The 24,223-nt window shown below is 33.1% G+C and overlaps 1 protein-coding gene across 2 annotated transcripts in view; it reads left to right on the plus strand.

Moving 5' to 3' along the window:
* LOC113508590 (nephrin-like) overlaps positions 1-14,434 on the plus strand; it is a 126,619-nt gene extending 112,185 nt beyond the window's left edge. Inside the window, exons 14-16 of one of the 2 annotated variants that reach the window (XM_026891713.1) lie at positions 1,884-1,985; positions 10,850-10,989; positions 13,726-14,434. In XM_026891713.1, the coding sequence (XP_026747514.1) occupies positions 1,884-1,985; positions 10,850-10,989; positions 13,726-13,830 (347 nt within the window). In that variant the 3' untranslated portion in view covers positions 13,831-14,434. The remainder of the gene's footprint in view (positions 1-1,883; positions 1,986-10,849; positions 10,990-13,725) is intronic. The other variant, XM_026891715.1, reaches the window with a different exon arrangement.
* Positions 14,435-24,223: the final 9,789 nt, after the last annotated feature.

Below are 24,223 nucleotides of genomic sequence, written 5' to 3' on the forward strand. Positions count from 1 at the left end.
CAAACTAGAATCATAAGTTGATAAATAAGTTCCTCGGGAGCAAATTTGTTATGTTGTAATTTGTAATACGGAAAATATTAAATAACATTTTAATACTTCTTCGCAAAAAAAAAACATTTAATTCACAGAAATTAAATTTCATTAATATTTAAATCTAACACACAAAAAAACACTCCAAATATAAAGCAAATATTTATGGCTCACACATTATTTTGTAGTTTTAGAAATTTCGTCACGGAAATAAACTTAAACTTCAAAACCATTTACAAAACAAACAACTCTCGTTTTAAACATTATGGATACAAGAAGTTTTCACGTCTAAATATCTATTAAAAAACGAATAAAAACTTTTTTTTTTCTTTAAGCCGAACAATTAACAATTTTTTTTCATCATCGGCCTAGCCTTTTCCCAACTATGTTGGGGTCGGCTACCAGTCCAACCGGTTTCAGCTAAGTACCAGTGTTTTACAAGGAGCGACTGCCTATCTGACCTCCTTAACCCAGTTACCTGGGCAACACGATACCCCTTGGTTAGACTGGCTGTCAGACTTTTTCAAGCTTCTGACTACCTGTAACGACTGTCAAAGATGTAGGAATAACAGCCGGGACCCATAATTTAACGTGCCTTCCGAAACACGGAGGAACTCGTTATGACAAAGATGGTCACCCATCTACGGACCGACCGCGTCAAGCATAGCTTAACCTGTGATCGAATCACCTATGCGGTTATAGCTTAGCCGACGAGCTCCTCTCAAATAATTAACAAATATTTGAACATAATATTAAAGCATAAATTCACGCGCGAATAATATAGGTCAGATTATAGGCAATAAAGACTGAAACTCCATTAGGTGCTCATTGATTTTAATGATACGACAGTTATTCATAAACATTAATATTAATTGATGTTATTATGCACGTATTAATGCTTTATTAGCAATATTAGTCTAGTAAATAAAGCCAAACTTAGCACTAAAAATACAATAATCTTGTTCGGTAGCCGATGATGATGTTTATAAAATTTTCTTTGGTTTTTATTAATGTTATAGCATTTACATACCTTAAAACCAAGCCAAACCACAACCATAATAACCAAACTAAAAGTATTTGCCTCAGTGGTTAACACGAAAGTATTGTCATACTAGGTAAATATAAAGTGGCCATAAGGAAGCATCAATACCTTTAAAGTCTTTGACAGCTAAGAGAAACATTAGGACATCCCAGAAACCTTCGTGAAGTTCCCTTGCACCGTTGACACTGAATCATTCCATAATATTGATCATTGTATGATAATATGTACATATATATCAATACCTATGTTCATGGACTTCTCGGTAATATTTTTATAATAACTATTGTGAGACTGATTCATTATTAAATGATGTAACGGTTTACTCACGCGTATTTATCGGGGTAGCCCGACTAGTTTCGGACCCAACCGGAGTCCTTAATCATGAGCAGACGCGGCGGGATCGCGAGTCGAACTGACGTCAGCGGCCGCGCATCTTCGACTCGCGATCCCGCCGCGTCTGCTCATGATTAAGGACTCCGGTTGGGTCCGAAACTAGTCGGGCTACCCCGATAAATACGCGTGAGTAAACTGTTACATCATTTAATAATTCTCGGTAATATTTGTCAGTTAGTCAGTTAAATTGCCATGCTGATATTGAAGGCTGAGAAAAAGTCTCATGTACATTTTTCATAGACATTTGAGCGTTATTTAATACAGTTGCTGAAAAACATTGAAAAAGTAAATTCTGTTCCCTTTTAAGTTTACTTATCCTTAGGACCTTCAAATTTATTCCACTATCAATAGATCGACGATACAAAGTGAATTTAGTTATGCTAAATATTTTCTTTTAATACTGTTTCTTTTTTTGCAGTGACGCTTCCAACTCTTAAGAATCAGAAGGTGATTGTACAGAAACGGAATTCTCCGCAAACCGCTGATGATAAGAATCCAGATCTCATCCCGTTAAGTAAAGGTAAATAATTATATTTATACACATTCTTCCAATGCACCTATCTCTGAAAATTAATTCATCAAAATGTGGTTGTTAGAAAATTACTCTTAATATTCAGGCATTAGGTCCACTATTGCAGGTATATTTTTCATTAATAAAAAGTGTAATTAAATAACGTATAAGAGTGTATTTTTTTGTATTTAATAAATTTTATTAACTTATCGATGACATGATGACTTCTCAGTTACCATAATAACGAATAATAACAAACTTGTTAACTTCATAATAATTTAATATTTAAAAGTCAATTATTTTTATTTTCATATTATTATATGCATGCGCTTCTTGAACATTTTGAGCTACAGTGATTTAACTTTATCAATTAAAGCCTGTGATATTTTTTCCGCTTTGAAATACAAATTCAATGTAGTATGAAAATCTAGACTCTTTATTTTTAAGAACGTTTTAGTTGATAATTTTATCATTCAGGTAGGTCCAAAGGACCAAAATTTATACATAGACCAGAAAAAAGGACTTTTCATTCAAAGGATTATAGCAAATGCTATCCAATTTTGTACCGCAGATGATCTTAACAAAATACATTTTGTACTAATTAGAATAGCGAACACGAAGCACCATTTCGACGCGGTGTTACGAAACATTTAAAATTGTAACGTTTTAATTAAAGTGGAGCTTAACGCCGCCTCGCCCGCTCTTGTCGAAGATCGGTTTAAGCCGTTTTTATAGAAATGTAGGGCTTGCAACTGAATTCAAATTAAAGTAATCATCAATACTCTTTGGATTTCTGAAGTGCGGAAAAACACTGTTAACTTACTAGTAGTTCAAGTAAAAAGCAAACGGAAGACGTTAAATTGATGCAAATATAATATTGACTTACAAATTGGCTACTGCAGGGTAAAGGTTGCTTTTCATATCGAGAAAAAATGAGAATTTATCAGCTATCAATAGTGATATAAAAAATTACATAGTATTTGTATTTGTGAAATCTTCTACTTTTTTCTCCCGTCTAAGCGTCTAAGAGACATAGTGTCTTGGATGACTTTTTAATATTTAAATAACTGTAACATAAGCCAAATTCATGTATACTTATCACATACGACTCATATCAAAACAAAATAACTAACTTTGCAATAACAACCCCAAAACAACATCACAGTAATTCACACACTTATCACATTAATCAAACATGTTCAAAATTGCTTGTAATTACTTCTAACTTGGCACATAATTTGTGATGTTAAGAACCTTAAACGTACTTATAATCAAAGAGAAATTCCCCTCAAAACCGCTAGCAGAAAATTCCACAAGAAAATTACGTAACAAAACACCGATCGCTGAGTAAGAAACAAAAGTGTAAATAATTAACACATAGGAAACAAGTTGATGAATAACGTGCTAACATTAACGTGCAGTCTTGATAATAAATATCCAACGAATTAATTGCCAACACAACGGAAAGAATAAATTAACTAGATTACTCCGTATAACTCCATACTTTGAGATTTACAGCTTGCTACTACATACGACTGTTGTTTATGATCCTGCTAAGAATTTAAACTATTATGGGAGTAGTGTCTGGGGAAATTTTGTGTTACTGCAGAATTGTTAAAGCTCTGCCTGTCTCTTCGAGGAGTTATAGCGTGATTATATTGTTATAGAATGTTTTGTAACTATTTGTACTTAGTAAGTAAATGCCATCATTCAACATATCAAATTTAGAGACATTTTAAAGTCTATAAAACATAAGCATGGTTAACCGTAGCATAAATATTAAAAAAATCATCTGTCTTTAAAATTAAGTAGTGCCCATGTCATTTTAGATTTAAACTTTTATGTCGAAATAAAAATAAATTATTGTTACTATTTATACTTCAGGTTACTATTTATATGATCAAAACGCGCTCAGTAGTGTCAAAAGTAACAAACTTCTAATTGTATAAATATCATAAAAAAAAGAAAGCTAAAGTATGTGACGGTGTTATGTGGCACAACCGATTGCGATGAAATTTTCAGGTAGCTTACATCTTTCATTTCACAAAATTTCCTTTAACCCAACTGTGTTAAAGGAGGCTATTTATTACGCAGCTATAACCGACATCCAGGCGGACGAAGCCGTGAGAAACAGCTAGTTTCTACAGAACACTGTTAACACAAAACTATCGCATAAAAAATATTAAAATATTAAAATAACAAAATTAAAAAAAATAAAAACTTGTAAAATGTATATGGTCAGTCATTAATTAAAAACTAACACTACACCGAGTAAACGTTAACTGAAGTTAGTTAACTACGTTAGTATGCGTGCTGCAAAATGATGTGGAAACTTAAACATTCAGTTAAGTAAGTACGTGTTAGGTAATCTGTGCTCAAATCCAGAGCCCATGAGGTGGTATTAGATTATATAATCTAACGAAAGAAAAGCTACAATAAAAATATTAAAAAAAATCTGAAACTCTTGACTTGGGGATTTGTCAATTGACATACATTGTGGTTTTGTGTTGCATTGACTTATTTCTTTTATTTTATCATCCCACACATACAATATAAAAAAAAATACATCATAACAAAACGATATAAGGATGAGGTTTTTTCATAAGAAATGCGCATTGAAAGATCCGCAGATAGAAGAAGCGGTTAATAATGGCAGTCGACTTAATAAAGTTGGTAATAAGTTGCCATCATTGACCGACATTCATCAAATATAGTCCAGAATACTAAAACAGTTTTCAAACAAAAAAGAAAACAAAATGGGTTCCCCCGTTTGAGAGTTATGACGCCATGACAGACACACTCACAAAAATCCTACCAATGTAGAGTTTTTTCACGACTGCAGCCTTATACTTATTAACCTGAATACGTTTTTAATTCAACATTCAAATCATATGTTCAAAGAACACTCATGTATAACTAGAATAATTTTAGAGCCCACAAATGCTTATTATATTTCCATTCGTGTCACGTATCGAAACAACGTACTGCAAATTAGAAATACAACAATAATTGAGCAATTTCTGCTTTTGAGAAATTGTGAAACAATTAATAACGCCATTCCACCATCACCCACTTCTGAAGTTTACTTATTAGCTGAACTAACTATCCGCTGTACAGTTTTTATTTCTCGTCTAAATGTATTAAAGCCAGCTTATGTTTTCTATTTTTATTAAGAGAAACGTTACTTCGACAGCGAGTTGGTAAATAAATTAGTTGAAGAGTTTCACGAGTTATGTCGAGATTACGAAAGTTTTTTTTTCTAGTTTCGTTGTGCAGTTGCAAAACGTTCGCTTCGTACTTTTTTTTATTTTGTTTTTCGACGTTGACAGCCGTTATCCGCATTCTTCGAGTTGACTCTCGTTTGGTGTTCCGTTTTATGCACTTTAAATTTTTTATAGCTTGAGAGAGGATCTAACTATAAAGTTGTTTTATGTTCCTTTTTTGGTGTTTGTATGAGTCAGTGAAGTTTAAGTAAACAAATGGCAGAATTTTGTAGTAGACACAATAAACATCATAAAACAAAAAGACGGAGACGGAGGTCATGCGACATTAGAAATAGACTTATTATTTAATTATGAAAAAATAACAAAATTAAATTTCAAATATCATTCAAATTTATTCAGATATTTAGCAGACTTCAGTTACAGTACAGTTAAATCAAATTATCTATACTAATATATAAAGCTGAAGAGTTTGTTTGTTTGTTTGAACGCGCTAATCGCAGGAACTACTGATCCAAATTGAAAAATTATTTTTGTGTTGAATAGACCATTCATCGAGGAAGGCTTTAGGCTATAAACCATCACGCTGCGACTAATAGGAGCGAAGATACAATGGAAAATGTGAAAAAAAACAGGGCAGGTATAATACATAACTTATATAGTCTACCCACGGGGACGAAGTCGCGGGCAACAGCTAGTTATACATAAATATAAAGATATTCCAATTAAAAATTATCTAACAACACAACTGTAAAGAAAAACACCGGTACCATCTGCAGTCTTGCTAAAGAAAACCACGATTCGTTCTGACAAATGCGTCCACTGTGTAAATTCGTTGTTACGAGAAAATTTAATGACACTATCACCCCGACAATGTATCTTGCAAAATGCATGCTGCAAGAATTCTCACTAAGCAAATCTGTGGCAAGGCAATTCCATTTTCTTTTGTTTTTGTCTTGTAATATTTGTAAGTCAGGATCTTCGGATGAGAAAGCACCGCTATTTTACCTGAAAATGGAAATGTAATTGTCTTCTTGGGAATGTTACTTATTATGAGCGTGTTTATCTGTTTATGAGCCGGGACCTTAATGTTTTGTACGTTGCCGTATTAGATATGCGAATAAAAACTGTCAAGTACGTATTGAATTTGCAACATTGAGAGTTATCCACCAAACAATTTAATTAGTCCCTCTGTTTGCGATTTACCAAGGGTTTTTGTAGCTACCTTGATTTTTTTTTGTGATACATGTTACGCACATACATGCTTTATGTTTTTTTGTCAGTATGTGCCTATTACCGTTCATGAGATACAGCCCGAAATAAACAGACGGTCCGTTTTACCCTTTAGGTACCAACCTTTTAAATTAGGATTCGCCTTCATTAGATTTTTGACTGAACCTATCCAAAAACAAACGACTTCTATCGCCTTTATTCATCAACTTATCAAAATAGATTGAATACGAAATTTCGAATAACACATCAGTCTGGTTTTGGCCTGTCAGTCATAGCTGTAACATTAGCGGTATCTCTGTGGTTCATTAACCTTGCAAATTACTTAAAGGTAGACCACAGGTGATGGGTTGTAAGCTGAAAATAGACTTGCATTTAGGCATGGCAAAATGTCGACTACGGAAGCAAAATCATTAAATAACTGACTGTTAGCAATTAGTTGGTGATTATTGTTTACTTTTTTTGACTGTTTTCAGTTTGCTTATATTAGATTTTTTATCTATGAAATTTAGAGCTTAAATTAATATTTTGATCGTCTTGCTGTAACAGTTGTTAACGAAACTGGTTATTGTGGAAACCGACAATCTTCAGAACTTAAAAAAAATGTCCATTATATGCTTAAGAGAAACAGCAGATAGACGGCACCGCCGTGGGCGGCCAAGGAAGCGGTTAGAACGATCTAAATTATAACCGCGTGGGCTGAATCTCTGTGTGCCCAGGATGGTGAATCATGGAAAAAAATGGGAGAGCCCTTCGCTCAGTAATAACACAGAGTGCTAGATAAAAAAAAGAAACTTAGAATCTGAAAGATTAAAAAGGACTTTTGTAAAAAAAGCCATGCTAGAGGATCAACTTAATCCTACATGCCTAACAAAATAAATGAAGACATAAAATACAAAAATGACATTCGTTTTCAACAAGTGACGTATTTTTTCATTCCAATACATTTGATCTATTCGTGAGCGTTAGCGCTCGTAGAAATATAACTACAGGCTGTTAAACACGAAGACCTAAACGTGCTAGCCATTACACATTACAACGGTTACGCAAAAAAATGCCCACGGACACACGACATAAACTTCAACAGTCATAAAATAATAAAAAAACATGACATCATCGATTCACTCATGCAGATTAAATGTGGTGACTGAAATTGAATTTCAATCACACGTAACAGTAATTGTAGGTTTGTGCTGATGACTTTCGTAGATACACACGTATATAGAGTATTTATAACGTGTATTGAAAAGGGTAGGAAAAAATGGAAATAAAAATAAGGATGATCCTATCCTATTAATAAAATTAACACGAGAGTTTCTTTTCATGGGTGTATTGATGTTTGTTCCTGATTAACGCAAAAACCACTGAACGGATTTAGACGAAACTTGGTACACTGATGGTTTATAATCAGGATTAACATTTAGGATAGTTTTTATCTCAATTTGATGTTCCTGTAAGATCATTTTCAATTTGTAGAGTTCGAACCCGCGGGCAACAACTATTTTGAATTAAAGTTATCTTTAATAGTTTGTTTTGTCTAAGTTTGATTGTTGTTTACGCAGACGAATAGATCGTGTAGAGACGATAAAATATTGCGTGACCGACATATGTGAATGTTATTCAAGGGATTAAAATCTGTTTGTAAAGGTAAATAGCAAATAGCAGAATTAGAATCTTGTTAAATAGCAGAGTTAACGTTTTCCAAATATAAAACAATAAAAACAAAAACAACACCTTTGGAATAATTCATTTGGAGTGTATTGTGTGCAAATATTATTTAGGCTGTATTATTACAACCTTAAAAATGTACTTTAACATTTTGGTGGCAAAATTTCGATTATTATTGCTGATCAATTCCGATAATCTGACAATCTTTGTTTATAATTGAATACGCAGAAAACGCTGCAAAACGTTACGGATAATATTAATTAATTATAATATAATTTAATGAAAAAAATCAAACCTCAGACATTCTAAAACCTGCGAATGTCTGAGCTATTATATACGCATCAGTCACCAAGAATTTGAATTTCTTTACTTAATAATTTATGTTTACTTGAAAAACTGACCAATTGTGACTCACAAAGACATCTTGTGCCTAAAATTAACACTTAATCGAGTACCACATTTATATGAATTAGTAATTCTCTCGCCCTGGACACTAATCCTAACCAGTTCCAGGAATTAAGTTTTGGTATCACATAAAGATAAACTCTACCATTAACAATACTGCATAATACTTAAACGATACAACGGTTTCATTTCACGTATTTATCGGAATCGCCTGACTAGTTTCGGCCCCAACCGGACCAAAAAGTCCATCATAAGTTGCAAGTCGAAAATTGACAGTAAAAACGCGTGAATTAATTGTATCATTTAAGTATGAATCATCACGTAAGTTAGTATAAAAAATACTTTTTAATAATATAACCTCAATGTCTTATGGTTATGCTAACAGCCTTGATTTATTATAAGCTATGATTAATTCTGTCTGAGCGATGTTGCGACACTGCAGATGGTTCGTCTTCATTAATTTGCGTTTTGTTTCATCAAATTTGTGAGTGTTTCTCTAATTTCATCTTTTGTTTTACAAAGATGTTGTTATTTACTTAGTAATAGTGATTATAAATTGAGGTATATTTTGATAGAAGATTTGTTTTAGTTCTTCAGAATTTTTATATAAGACGTAGTTTAGACCTAGTTTTATTGTTTGTTATAACAAAATTTTATGTCAAGAAGATATAGGTCGACAGATATGTTATTTACATTCACCGGCTCTTACATACCTAAATATCATATTAAATTGGTTTGACAAATCAATTTACCGTTTGTAAGGCTGCATAAATCATTATAACAACACCAAACACCTGAATTTGAAAGTAAATTAATAGGAAAAGTTAAGGGAGCTGGGAAGATGGAAATAAAAATCTCAACATTAAAATTACCTTTGATACACTTTGATTTGAAATATGTCATTGTAGTTTAAATGTTCTACTTGTCAAGCTATTTTATAACCTATATTGAGGAAGTTATGATAAAATAAATAAACCGCCGTTTTATAGCCACGTTATCTTAGATTTTCGCTTATTATCTAACATAGGTAAGAAAGTCCCGTATAAGATACCATGCTACAAAGACACGACAACACGTCGAAGGTTAATAATAAACATAATATAAACATACCGTAGTTTTTAAACAGAAAAAAATTTAAACTACAAATACTAGGTACGTTTGAAAATTGAATGTGCCTTAAATCACGACGCGCCCCGTCCCGAGCACGCCAAGCGCAAAATGCGCTACTTCACAAAAGGCCGTTAATAACTTTGTATAAAACTTTGTTCCCAAGAAACTCGGCACGAACCTAATACAGGCACACAATAGGCTACAATAGGCCACAATAGGCTACAAACCACTGGCCTGTGATCTAAGAGTGCAGTGTTTGTAGTTTTATAATAGTATTGTATTTCAATTGTCGAGGCGAGGTGCCTTTGCCTTCGATTTTGTCTTTAAATTAGTTTTTGCGTTCAACGAAAGCATTGAATTTTACTTTTCAATATCTTGATTTTAATTTACGTATTTTAACTGCAGTTTCAACTTTTCATATAAAATGCTGAACTAGTTATCGAAAACGAAATGACAACCTTTTACAGAAGAGTAATTATACTAAAAATATCATAATTTGTCAAAAGAGTAGTTGCAAAAACATCAACAACTGCCCTTTAAGTGCGCCAATATAATATATTATTTACACAACATATTCTCAAAAGATTCAAAAATAATATTACCAGTTGCCAGTTCATCATAATACAGGTCACGTATTCACAGTCTTAAAATATAAGCACTTCGACCTACGCTAGGATCTTTAAAAAAACATCGGCTGTCTACGATAAACCTATTTCCTAATTCTATACAATTTAAGGCACCCACGTGACCCAAACAGTTTCTAGTAAAATCTAGAACCATCGTCGAACATCGCCCACACGCACTCTACCTAAACCCTCTATCCTAATATTTGACGGTAATTTGTTTACCGTTATATTTTTTACCCGACATTTTATGTGTAGGTTTAGGATAGTGTTTCTCTTGCAGCTGATATTATGTGGGGACAACTACTTATTTCAACACATGCTATGGTGGTAACAGAATGATGTCGTAATTCTAAAACTAAATTCTGTGAAGATACTAAGTTCCAATAAAAACCAGGAAATTTCGTATCGATATAATGCATTTATTTACATACGATAAGTGACTTTCGAAATCTTCGGTTTTGCACTTTTCAGCTTTGGGATTGATCGAGCGATCCTATAACAAATCCGTACAAAAAACATTCAGACCACCAAGATGAACAAAACTAAGGTTACCTTTAAAAACAAGAGCACAACAAATAACCCGCATGCACTAACTCGTAACATCTCTCCGTAGGTGTAGCGGAGGCGCCGCCGGACCCGCCGCTCTACTCCGCCATCGCACAGCCCAAGAACTCGGGCAGCGCGCACAGCTTACAACGCACCCAAACGCCGGTGACGCCTATATCGTCACACTCTCATTATACAGATATGCAGGTCAGCATACTAACCAAGCTTTTTAAAACTAAGGGCTCAGTACAAAGTAATGTTATTGTTGGTGTGTAAGCATGGCAGTGCACTACGAATGCAGAGCATCATCTCTTTTCGACAACTGCAGTAATTTTTTTTCAAATCGTGGCATTGCATTCGCATGTTGCATGTATGGAGTTTGAAGTATCAACATAATGTTTTACTGAGCCTACAAGAACATTATTTAGTTCGGTTATTGCATGTGTGAAAAAGAGTACGTTTTCATAGCTTTTATATCTCTATTAATATTACTTTGATATGAAAGAATTTTGGGTATATACTAGTATGTGTTTTTATTTGGTTTTAAGAACGTTGTTCATACATCACAAAATCTGCATTAAATACATTTCTATGCACGCTTTTTAATATTATTCTTCATCCAACAGTTCACATTATGACTTGGAGCGCTGTTTTGTTTAACACGATTACATCGTAATTGTTATCTCACGCACACATCGCATTCGTAACGTAGGTTTGATTTATCGTTTTTATTATATTTTTTTCATAACATTAGCTAATGTTGACACACAAGCTACTTGTACTACAGTTTCGGTATGCATGATGATGTGTTAGACTCTGTGTTGGACTCGTAGCACTGAAAGCTCCGTACAAAAAGCCAGAAAAATAAAAATTGCATGTTGGGACTCTATACTTACATTTTTCTATTTAAAAAGATGAATTTCATACAGTCATATAATTTTGATTTTCATTCCTAAGTATTCGTTTGAGTTCGCATTGGCACGTTGATTTTTCTTTCCGCGTAAACTTTTCAGAGTTATGTCATCGACAGCATTCTACCAAGTACTGCTTAAAACACTCACCCGTGCAGCACTGCCACCAAAACAATAAAAAAAAACTGAAGAGGCACCTTTCGTTATATTGCTTTCTATTTCCAAATTCAGCTCAGTCCTGTATTTTAATTGAACGACTCTATCTGACGCTCACACTCTATTTTACTATATCACAATATCAAATGTTGAGACAAGTGATCAGAAATATAATAACACGATAGTTAGTATTGTTGTTGCTGTACTTATTCCTCAGTATTAAATAGAAATAACATGTTTGCTATCACAGATCGGAAACCCAGCTTGAACAACAGACTTTATGAACTTTTGCTGCGGAATCCAGTACTGTATTTTTATGTTCCGTGACAAGGGTAACACGTTAGCATTTTAGTAAGAGTGCGTTGTCAGTCCGTCTGTCAAAAGACTGATTCATGAAACTTTAATAAAATAGACAATTTTGATGCCGTTAGATATTCTGTAGCCGCAAATCCATCATTTTTTATAGAAATTGTTACGGAGCCCTTGTCATTGCTATTCGGACTCGCACTTTCACCGGTTGTATAATTTGCTTAATTATTTTTATTAACACCGGCACTGGATAGGCGAACAACATTAATGCAGGACATTAAAGTCAACTCTCATTTAATATTTAATTGTTATTAATGAAATTTATCTTTTGAAATTACGAGTATGTCAAAGAGAAATATTGTTTCATTCTTTAAATATACGGCGTAGATTAAAACCTCTTTAGTAATTTAAGAGCTTATTTGTTTCTAAATATCATAATATTCGACTGTGATGAACTAGAGCGTTTTCTTGTGATGTAGAGTCGTGCTAATATTCAAGGCAATGTTTTACCAATAACATTTCATTGTGTTTGTTGAAATATCAAACCTCGCCGAACCAAAATATCAAATATCTTCTCGTAGTCCGCGCTTTTGCAAAACATCGACATTATATTTGGTTTGTGGAAGGACTAGAACATTCCAGCGAGCTGTTAATTGTTCTGTTACAAGTAAATTCTATAGCATATCAGCACAATTATGTTTGAAGATTTTAGGATTAAAGCCTGTTTGTGATAAACGGGCTTTATCGTCCATCTATCTACAAATAATATATTTAACACAGATCGCATTCCAAACAGCATCAAACATTCTGATAGTAAAGCAATTGAACGACCATTAACATTCAATAGAAAAGCATCACTCAAAGCGCTGAATAAGCGTCGAAATAATTTTGCATAGGCACTTTAGCACTGTGAGGCATACAGCGCTTAAGCGGACTAACCTAGACCAATTGAATGTTCGTATTTCATTTTCGTTAGCGATGTAGGTACGGACTAAATAATTGCAGCAATAATTTAGCATTTATTGGAGAAGTTTCGGCAAGGGTTTGAAGTATTAGCTGACTGATGTTAACGGTTCAACTTCGGTTATCATATAAATATATTGGTATGTGTTTTAGTTTTACGAAGTATTATTAAAACATCATTTAATACTGGCAATTACTCAAATGAGAAAGGTATTTAGGTGTTAATAAAATTGAGTTTTTCACTTCTACACTTTCACTTGGTCCCATAACAGGCAGAGTATTATAGCAACCAGACAGCTGATAAACATACTTTATCCTATCTTTATGCATATTTATAACCATCAGATCATCCCATCCGATAAATAGTACCTCATTGCACAAATATATGTTATGGGTGACAATCGAACCATTTGAATTCTTACGTATGTTTTATTTCTATGTATTTATCAGTTTTTGATGCCAAAATTTTAATACAAATAGTAAGTCACATCCATCAACGAGACCGACTAAACTATTTATGATAACAAATTCAGTTTACAACCAACCGATTTATATCTCTTAATGATGCTGTATTAGGTATTAATTAAAATTGATTTGTTCACAGAATGATTCCGGTAGAGGCATGATTAATGGGACAATGAGATCACATCGAGAGATCGTCACGACAAGAACACCATTGTTGGCTGCCCATCAAGAAAGCTGCGTATAAAATTATTCATTTCATGCATTCATTTTCTAATGCAACCTTGAGGCTCTACCATATCTTAAAGTAGATTTCCTGCAGATGTAAGAAAATTTACTGTACGCTACATCGTGTATCAAGCTTCCAACGAGAGACAGAAAAGGTTCACTTGCTCTAAGACTTGATAGGTCCCTGAAAGCGTAAAGAACTACTAAAACGTCTATTGTTAAAATTTCAATATCATTTTGTAAAAAACAGTAATGCGTTCTAGCAGTTATAAAATTAAGACAATGACTGATGAACAATTATTAAGTAAAAGATTATTAGAAAAATAATTATATGACTTGTTCTAAAGATTATGTTAGTTAAATACTCTTTAAGAGAAATGACAGAAGGCTCTAAGCTATTCTAGATAATTTAAGATGGTTAAGTATTGTAAATATATGAATAAAAGTTGTGTTTCATCTTTCACATAAGGAATTTCTTTTCGCAATGCACTAATAGACGATTTAAATGTAATTATTACAGTTAAATGTAAAAAGTTAACGTCATAAGTGTCAACGATATAATAATATTTGATTCAATGTAATAAATTAAATTAACCAGTCCATTTTATTTTCGAGGAAATGTATCTAGTGTTAATAAAATTGTATGTTAATAATATAATTTATATTTAAATCTAAGTTATTTATTTGCCAAGTATTTATATTTTTTTACATGGGAAAAAAGTTTTTTGATGCTGCCTGAAACAGTCTAAAACCGTTTTTAATTAAAAATTTAAAAGTCAAGTATCGAGCGTAAAATGTAGATCATCTTTAATAGTGCTTACAAAAAGACTTTGCAAAAAGACCATCAATAGTGAAAGACCATCAATAGTCTTGTGTTCCATTGCGTGTCAATAACCATTCAATTGTAATTCCAAAGCAACGCAAAGCGCAATGTAGAGCAAACAACACGACTTCTCGTATCTTTCAAATCAAGCTTAATTATCCTCTTTTCAAACTCAGAACTCATTTAGGGGAGAAGAAAACGTATTTTTCTTTCATTCATCCCTACTATCCGTCATCTCAACACTCGCCCCTTTTTATTCTTTTCTTAAGTAAATACCGGAATAATCTTCATCTTTTGTTTACAAAGTACCTTTACAGTTTTGTTTGAAAACTTTTCTTTAATAATTCAAAAAGAATTTCAGATTTAGAAATAAAGTTTTTAAAAGAAAACTTATACAAAATTGAGCTTGAAACTATACTGCTTTGTTCATTATGTTTTTTTTGCAAATGAAAATAACAGGTAATGTAATAAACTATTTGAAAGGGTAAACAATCTTGTATCTAATTTATTCCGACATTAAATTGAGGCAAAAATTGGAACTTCGAGTTAAAACCAAAAGTAGTTATTAAAATCAAAGAAATACCATGAAAAACCGGTGGAAAAAGTTCGCTCAATTTGACTTTTAAGCCAGTCATATTATGAGAACAACATAATTAAAAACAAACGTATCAAAATTAGACAATTGTAATAAAAATAGCAAAATTTACTTTATTAAATTAAATTAATAAAAAAAGATTTTCTTTATTTAAATCTATGTAATCTTTCTCGGGCTGGTTGTATTTGTATAAAAGGTAAACAATAAAATTTGCTCATTGTAAGGAATATAATAAAATTAATGTAAACAGCACGATATAAGTTAAACGTTATCAAAATGAATCAAGTTGAACGAGCAGTTTTTTTAATACATGTGACTCAATAAAATGTCGAAAATTTTGTTTTGTGTTTCATTAAATAAATAAACTTATAAAAACCTATATGGTCACCATCCTATGAATATTATAAAAGCAAGAGTTTGTAAGTATGAATTGATTAATTTAATGTCATTCCTTTGCATAAAAGTCACTATGCGGATTTAGACGAAGCTTGGTAAGCAAATTGGTTATAACTACATAGAAATGTGTTTGATTTCTAGTGGGCGAAGCCACTGGCAACAGCTAGTTACTTATAAACGCTCTCGATGAAAAAAACTTAGGGTGGTATTCTCACTGCCAGACGTGGCGCAGTGAAGCGAGTTTCGACTTTTTATCCAATCAAATTAATCAAATTCCTTTTCAGTGCAACATTAAAAAAAAACGCAATTTACTGAGAAGATCATCCTGCACAATTTTTTGTAGTGCCTTCTTTTGTCGTAAGAAAGTGACAGGCATGGCGTTAAGATGCTTAAACTTCTACTTAAAGATCTTAAATCATGAGACGAGTGGGCAATGTGACAAACTAGGAGGCAAATGTAAGTCTGAGGCAGAAAAGTTTAGGTATCATCATGTAAATATTCTATCTTTAAAATAAGTGTGATGATTGAGAAAGGCATTGAATAATGAAATAGATATTCCAGAACTTGTCTTTTACTCAACAGTGTCTATGCAAACATTTCTTTGATCTACTGCTAAATGTCAGGGCAACATTATATTGATTTTATTAAAACAATCAAAGCACTCTAAGGCCTGGAGCATTTGCAGTAGCGTCAGGTGAATAAACATTGATAATAACGAGCATTACACGTGTTAGAGGTGATATGATAGTTCTAACGCCAGAGGGCATCGAGACTCACTTCCTCAAACTGTTACATCGACTATGTAATTTATATGTTGTTGAAATGTATTAAAATTCTTGGAAGTAAAATGAACATACTGCATTTACGTACATAGGTTCGTGACAACTTTGGAACCACGAGGTATGGTATGATAAGATGACGTCACGAGAGCAGGAGTTGTGGAGTATTTTGGTGAGTAATGAAAAATAAAAGAAGGCTAATAAACAGTGTTTGCGTCCAAAATATCACCAAAATAACTAGCTGAGTAGACAATGGAAGATAAGGATTATTTCGAACTCTTTCTAATTTCTAAGAAACAAAAATTGGACAATGCAAAACTATTCCACTAGCAGCTTATTTTGATAAAGGCGATTTCCAAGATACTAAACACTGTCAATAAAAAAGGAAAAAGTATTATGAGCTTTATGCTCACCTTTTTTTTCTGAAATTAACACACATGTGCCAAAGCTTACAAAAAAGCCTTCAAAATCTCATATCAAAGCACGACTTGCAAAAAAATACAATTTTATACTAAAAATTATAATCCAAGGAGTCTCATCAATGAACAGTATAATACGTCTGAAGGAAGGTCGATATCTAAGGCATTGTGCTTGTGATGCAGGTCGGAGGCACAAAACGGTTGTCCCACATCACGGGAGACGGCCAAAACGATATAACCATTTGTTACGCATTCAATGCTTGCTCTACCCAGCTATTTATCTTGCAACCATTGACTGGGCGAGTCGTCGATCAATTTTAAGCGTTTCCATCGTCGATTAATCAAACTGTAAGTCGGTGTTTAATCTTAGTGTCAGTAGGCTTTGGTGTAGTTGGAAATATTATAATGTTGAGGATATTCTATTGAGGAAGGCGTGAAAGACGTTTCGACGAAGAATGATCGTCGATTGATAAGGAAATGGTATTCATTCATTCATTCAGATGGCATGAAAATATTCTTGTTGGTGATGAATAAGTATTTATTGTTTATTCTATTCAAATGCTTGCTCTACCCAGCTATTTATCTTGCAACCATTGACTGGGCGAGTCGTCGATCAATTTTAAGCGTTTCCATCGTCGATTAATCAAACTGTTATTAAATAATATTTTTGCAGATAAAATTAATTTTATAAAAGTTCTTTGGGAATGAATAGTAGGTAGTGATGTATCAACCGTTATGAATATATAGCATAGCATGAAGTGAAATGAGAACTTATGCAAAAATAGTCCTTATAAAATATTCCAGACTATTTTTTTGCGTAATACACAAAAACTGTAGAGACCTAAATATCTGCCTCCTTTAAAAAAAACAGCTTGAGAAGACACATGCACAATTTCAAGTCCACACGTTAGACTCGTAACGTTGTTTTTGCTTCACAATTCAACGTAACCTCTAACGCAATCATGTTGGAAGTCGTAGCAGAATGCTACGGCGTAGCAATCCCGCTACAGACGTAGCGCATCTACGAACATGTAGAAATTTGAATACTGAAATAGGAATGATGTCATGACTAAATAACGTATGACTTTGGACGCATTTCCATCACATGTTACGAGATAATAGTTCCTGAGAACAGTTGGAATGTGTATTACGTGCCTATTTTATACCTACGTATTTTAAATAGATCCGTAGATACAACTTCTGCCCGGGAAAGGAAACAATTTCCTTCGAGAAAATCAGTCAATTCTTAGAATAAGATAATTTGGTCTTCAAGCATGTAATCATTTTTTCTGTATCACATTTTTTTTGGTTTGTAGTAATTTGTTTATTACCAAACACGGCAGTGGAGAAAAAATAACCTTGTTTAGGACTAATAACTTTATTTCTTAGAATTTATTTTTCAAAACGTAAATAGAATTTAAAACCTAAAAAAAGTATAGAAATATTTTCTTTCTCGCAGCCTTTACACATACCTAAAGACCTGCAAAAACTAAATCGAATCCTATTTTCTACAAATACAGCCTTACATAACCTTTTACAAAAAAGACAGGTGTGAAAACCTATTAACATTGTAAATAGGGAACTCATTGCAAACTAGCTCACACATTCAGGCTCTATTTGCTCCGATAAAGGCTTAAACAGAAGATACAAATACTAGTAACGTCTACTAACAAAATTCAATTATGACCGCCTGTCTGTACTGTGATTTTGACGAATTTTAAAAAAATATTTAGCTAAATTGTATGCGGAAATTTTGTCAAGTTCTGAAATGTTTACTCAAAATGTAAAGGAAACAAATAAACATAAAAAGAGCATTTGCGACCGGTGACCAACACGCCAAACTCATTGGGCGCTACGCGTTGCGGGTTCGAACCCCGCGTAGGTCAAGCCTTTTTGTGATTCACGTGTGGATCCCTGCGACACAAGGTTTAAAATATTTTATGCAGAATCTATTAATAAGCTAGGACTAACACTAAAATACCAAACATTTTTTTTTCTCCGGATGAACCCACGGTATATCCTAGTTAAAGCTAATTAGCTAGCGGTGTTTTTACGCCACTATGGTTACTACGTTCCATTCTTTTTCTCACGTACTTGTTTGCGAGTGTAACCTCATTTCGTTAAATAGAACGTTAGAAATTCTAATGAGATTCGATTTTAAATAGTTGCTTAGCTGCTTTTCATTTCTATTCTAGTTAATAAGTTTTTCTGTAATTTTCTAATAAGTTGAACAATGATCTTACTTTTTATATGCATGAAACTGGGAAAGGCTTTTATGAATTTGTGATACCAGCCTAAGAATGACCTGGGCCAAACCTTAGTCCTAGGTCTCATCCCAAACAGGAAATTGTAATTGAGATACAGCCAGGTCGCAAACAGTAAGGCAGACAGATAGCAGAGCGCTAGTATTAGGATTCCATTTTGTCCTTTTTGGTGCGAAACCTTCAAAATGAGGATGACAAAGTAACCTGAGTAACGTCTTTAAAAAAAAAATATTTTTAGAAATCAACCGACTGATGAATTCTATTATTTTGTCAAATATCCTATAGCGACATACCCGATTAAATAATATACGCACTAAACCATTAACCAATTAATTGTTTCACTTCAATTTTCATATCGACATTTAGCATTCAATTAACTGAATACCAATTATATCCGAATGTTTTCATAGTAATATCATACGCAAGCAAAGTGGGTTCGTGTAATATCGTACGAACAAAGGCCTACGGCAGAGTTAGTCGCGGAATTACTTAAAGTACTTGTACCAATATTCTAGGCAACCTACCATAGTGACAGCTTGTATTTATCTATATTATTGTTGAAACCAGTATTGATATTTATTTGTATGAATTAACACGAAAAGTTTGCGGGTTTGCCTATATGTTTCCATTGTTTTTTGAGTTCGTTACCCAAATGGTAAAAAACGAAACGGATGATGAACAGACAGATACGTGTTAGTACTTGACTGAAACTTATCCGTCTGTCCATCTGTCACTAAGTTTTATCTCATAAACCATGACAGCTAGACAAATGATGATGTTGTTTTTGTGCTGCTGCTATAGCAAAAAAAAAACGCTTAATTTTTGGTTGAGACATGTAGGTACTGACATTAATTTGATTGGTGTCAATTTTTGTTTTCACTTTTCTTAACCCGTTTGAACTGAACTCTCAGTTTCGCGAGTCCAACTCGCTCTTGAACATTGAAATTTGTAACTTCAAATGCAATGTAATTTGACTGCACAGATAGCCAAATGGTTGAGGATACCATGCCAAACCTACTGTGCGCGACTTGTCGTGGATGCGAGCCATGCGTAGGACAAGCGATTGTGTAATTCACGTGACTTCGTTTCTTGAAAGTTTGTGAAGAGCAACTTAGGTAATAAATGCCTTAATATGGGGGTCGTTTTTTTAATATACTTTAATGGAATTCTTGTTCGACAAATGACGTCATTCAAACTATAAGGCTCAGTATATTGTACCTATTTATCTGAGCCTAAAAACCGAGCGATGTGTGACCTCAAAAAACTAGTATTCTCGTATCACTAACACACGTCTTCTGTTTTATTAATTCGTATTGATTAAATGGATAGGATATTGAAAGAATGACGAAGGTCAATTTGGTGAAAGAATGTCTCGCGTTTTGTTTATGTAGTATTTGCATCTGAATTTAGCTTAAGACTTCGTTTGTAAATGTACAGTAAATAGGCAACGTATGTAACTTAATAAACTTGGTTTGAACACATAGTGTCAATATGTGTTATTTTTTTGTGGACACTTGATAATCAATTCTGGTATCTAAGTATGTAATAATTTCTTATTATGTTCTAATACATGTAACAGCGTGCTATGTGCTTCGAAATTGTCGCGCTGTTACTTCTCTGCAGCTAAAGTTTAGTACTTAGGAAGCGGTGAGAGGTGTGCAATATGGGGTGCTGTCTACGTGTTTTTTTTAGAAAATAATTTTAATTTTTAAGTTTTATAAATACAGTACTCATATTGTATTTTGTCAGCTATTTAATAAACCTACATTTATTTACAGAATACCTTCAATCGATCTACACAGAAATACTAAGAATCAATTAAATACCCGAACTCATTCATTAACAAGTTCAATAATAATTATTAACTCTAAATTAATAAGATATAAGCAAACAGAGCCTGAAATTGAAATCAACGCGAAGGCTCTTGAAAATGTCGGTTATAACGGAACACTTGACTAACTCTGCGTCATCCAATTCCCAGTTTGATGATTGGGTGATAGCGTAGTGACACTTGATTGTGTGCATTTCAATATGGGATTTGAGGAACATTGTTGAATTTTAAATGATAATGGTGACGATGTACGATACTGTTACATTTGTTAAGTACGACAAAGTAAAAAAATAAGCGGTAGGTGAGACTTGAGAAATAAACTGTTTTGTTATAAAAGGCACCTGACTTTTACGTAAATGACCGGTCCAGTGCGAGTCAGTATGGAAACTAGAGGGTTTCGTACAAATAGGTTAAAAATAAGGAACTCAGATGAGTGATATATAAATTTCCGGGAACACTTAAATTTCTTGCCCACTGCCAGCCAATTCTTATCGACGTACTAATAAGAAGTTAATTAAAATACATTAATTACTTATTGATACTAGTAATTAAAACTTCATAATCATTGATACATTTGTTAGATTATATGGACCTGTGATTACTCTGAAAGCATACATTAATTTCAAAATACAATACACAATTAACCTATACGAAGCAATCCAATAAAATCGAATAATCTAGAAAATAAATGAACTGGTTGTGGTGTTTTGTTCAAAATGATGTCACGTAAGTCCAAACAGAATTTCAGCGATGAAAAATCACTCAGAATTATTTTGAAAACTCGTTTATTTTTTGGACTTTACTACAAGCTGAGCTCTTCATCAAATGTTTGTGCAGTTATCAAGTTTTTGTGTCTTTTAATTGCGGTGTCACACATAGTTTTATATTATACTTATACTTATGAATGTGAAACAACGGCTATGTATTCAGTTTTTGAGTTAGCTGAGACAGTTGTACGTGTATTCATTTCATTGTTTACTGGAGAAGAGTATTTGATGAAATTTTCTAGAATTCTATACATGGATTTGCGTCAAACGTTTCATGTAACTTATAAAAACTTTGCTGTGAAATTAGTGGTACTTTTCGTTGTCTTTGCAGAGATCATGACAATTGCTTTAGTGGGTATTAATAGTCGTCTCATAGATATCGTTGGATACATAACATTTCTCCACAGATTCATGATCTGTTTGTCAAGCCGCCTAACAACGATATATTTGTTGGATAATTACCGTTTTAGTATACGTTTGGTAAAGAAGGCTTTAATTGGGAAATGGAAAAATGCTAACGTTACGAATAGCGATAAGATTGAGTTAATTGAAAATTTTCTTTCGAATTACATGAAGGTGATTAACAATCTTGCTACCACATTAACGGTTACACGAATTACGGTAAGGTTATGCTATTTATTATTATTATTCTTAATAAAAGTTTAGTGTAGTGAAGTTAAGATAAATCTCTTTAGTGCTAGTCCGGCTCGCGCCGCGGAGTTTTTGTAACGACACCAGAAATATAATATCATCTGTGAAAAATTCAAATGTCTGACAAAGACAGATGCACACACGTTATATCTTTCGTGGGGCGGATCCATACAAAATATTGAATAGCTCTACTAGTTTTTAACTTCGTCACTAAATTACTAATATCTCAGTAATAAGGTTCTGTTCTCTTTGAGTACAGAACCCTAGAAACACTTTGAAACTGAACTGAAACCCTAAAAATAACTCAAAGAGAATAGATTTTTATAATAACTATCGTGAGACTGATTCATGATTAAGGACTCCGGTTGGGTCCGAAACTAGTCGGGCTACCCCGATAAATACGCGTGAGTAAACCGTTACATCATTTAATAATCAAAGAGAATAGAGTCCTAAATATTTATTTTATTGTTTCAGATAATTTTCGGTTTCATTTGTGACATTATAAGAGTTGATTTATTAATAAACGAGCTTATAAACAATAAATTTGTAGTGAGTATAACTCAATCAATATTGCTTTGCTAAAAAGCTACGTCACTGGTGTGGATTACAGAATAATCATAAGCGTGGTGACTTATTCCCACGTTTTTATACACCTAGTTTTCTTGTTCGTTTGTTTGCTGTTCCCGTTGGATTTTTGCAACTCAATTTTGAGGTACTTCCCTATATGTAGCAGTAAAAACCCGATGACAGTATAAGTCACATCATTTGTTAAAAAGGAATAAAATGTTAAAAAAATTATATTCTCGCCATAATAATTATATAGTACTTTTTTTAAACCTGGTTGATGCAAGGGCTATGGCGATGTACCAACGTTTTTTGCAGAAGACAATTGGGTACAAACTATACCAAAGTAGTGCACCACTGAAAACTGATATTTTTTTCAGTCATGGGAGTTTATACCTCGTTGCATAGATACGTTATCGTTCCTCTTGGCTCTTTGTCTACCTGCTATACTAGTGGAACTGGCCATAAATGATCTGGATGAGATCAAGAGTATGCTGTCCGAGCAGTTGCTGATAAATAAGGGTATGTTTATGGAATCTTTTTTCAACTGAAGCTTTTGTAAAGGAAATGTAAGGTTGCCAAACTCTTGCTTCATACTTTGGACATTAAATTTGTTGCTTCTGAAGAATTATTTCCATAGTTTTAATTTTGATGTATGAAAAGTTATTTAAAGCTAAATTAAGTTTAATAAATAGATATTTAAATCTGAAAAAAAAGTATTTTACAAATGACAAACAGAATTGCTTCTACGTTTAGTATATTAGTAAATACGACCCTGATTTTTTAACTATTTCAGACAAAAAACTACGTGGTATTATACACGATGGTGTTGAATACATATCGATTACTTCGTCATACAGTATGTGGAACGAATTCCCTATCAGGATAAATTTAGTTTTGGGATTCCTAAACTTGTGCATATCTTACATAATTGTACTATTGCAGTTTACTTACTGAATATCAAACTAAAAATGTTTAGTGAGTATTGTTTCCACGTTTTTTGTCCAATTTAATAGTAAGGTCTTGGTTTTGCAATAAAATACTCATGTCGTCGTAGTTTTTTGTTTTGTCAATTATTAAATGCTTTCAATTCTCATCAAGATACTGTTTTATTTTATTAGTAGATATTCGTTGATAAATAACACATATTGCATTCATATCAAATATACTATGGACTCTGCTTTACTCTTGCATTCGGCAGCTATTTACTTAACGGTGATGAATTTTCAAATTTTACTTTGCTGGAGATGAAATCCCAACCTCAAGCAGGTTGCGATTTGCTTTATGGTACCCAATTATATACGGCAAAACCGCAGTAAGTAC

The sequence above is a fragment of the Trichoplusia ni genome, chromosome 2 (assembly GCF_003590095.1).
Source record: "Trichoplusia ni isolate ovarian cell line Hi5 chromosome 2, tn1, whole genome shotgun sequence".
NCBI classification, from domain to species: domain Eukaryota; kingdom Metazoa; phylum Arthropoda; class Insecta; order Lepidoptera; family Noctuidae; genus Trichoplusia; species Trichoplusia ni.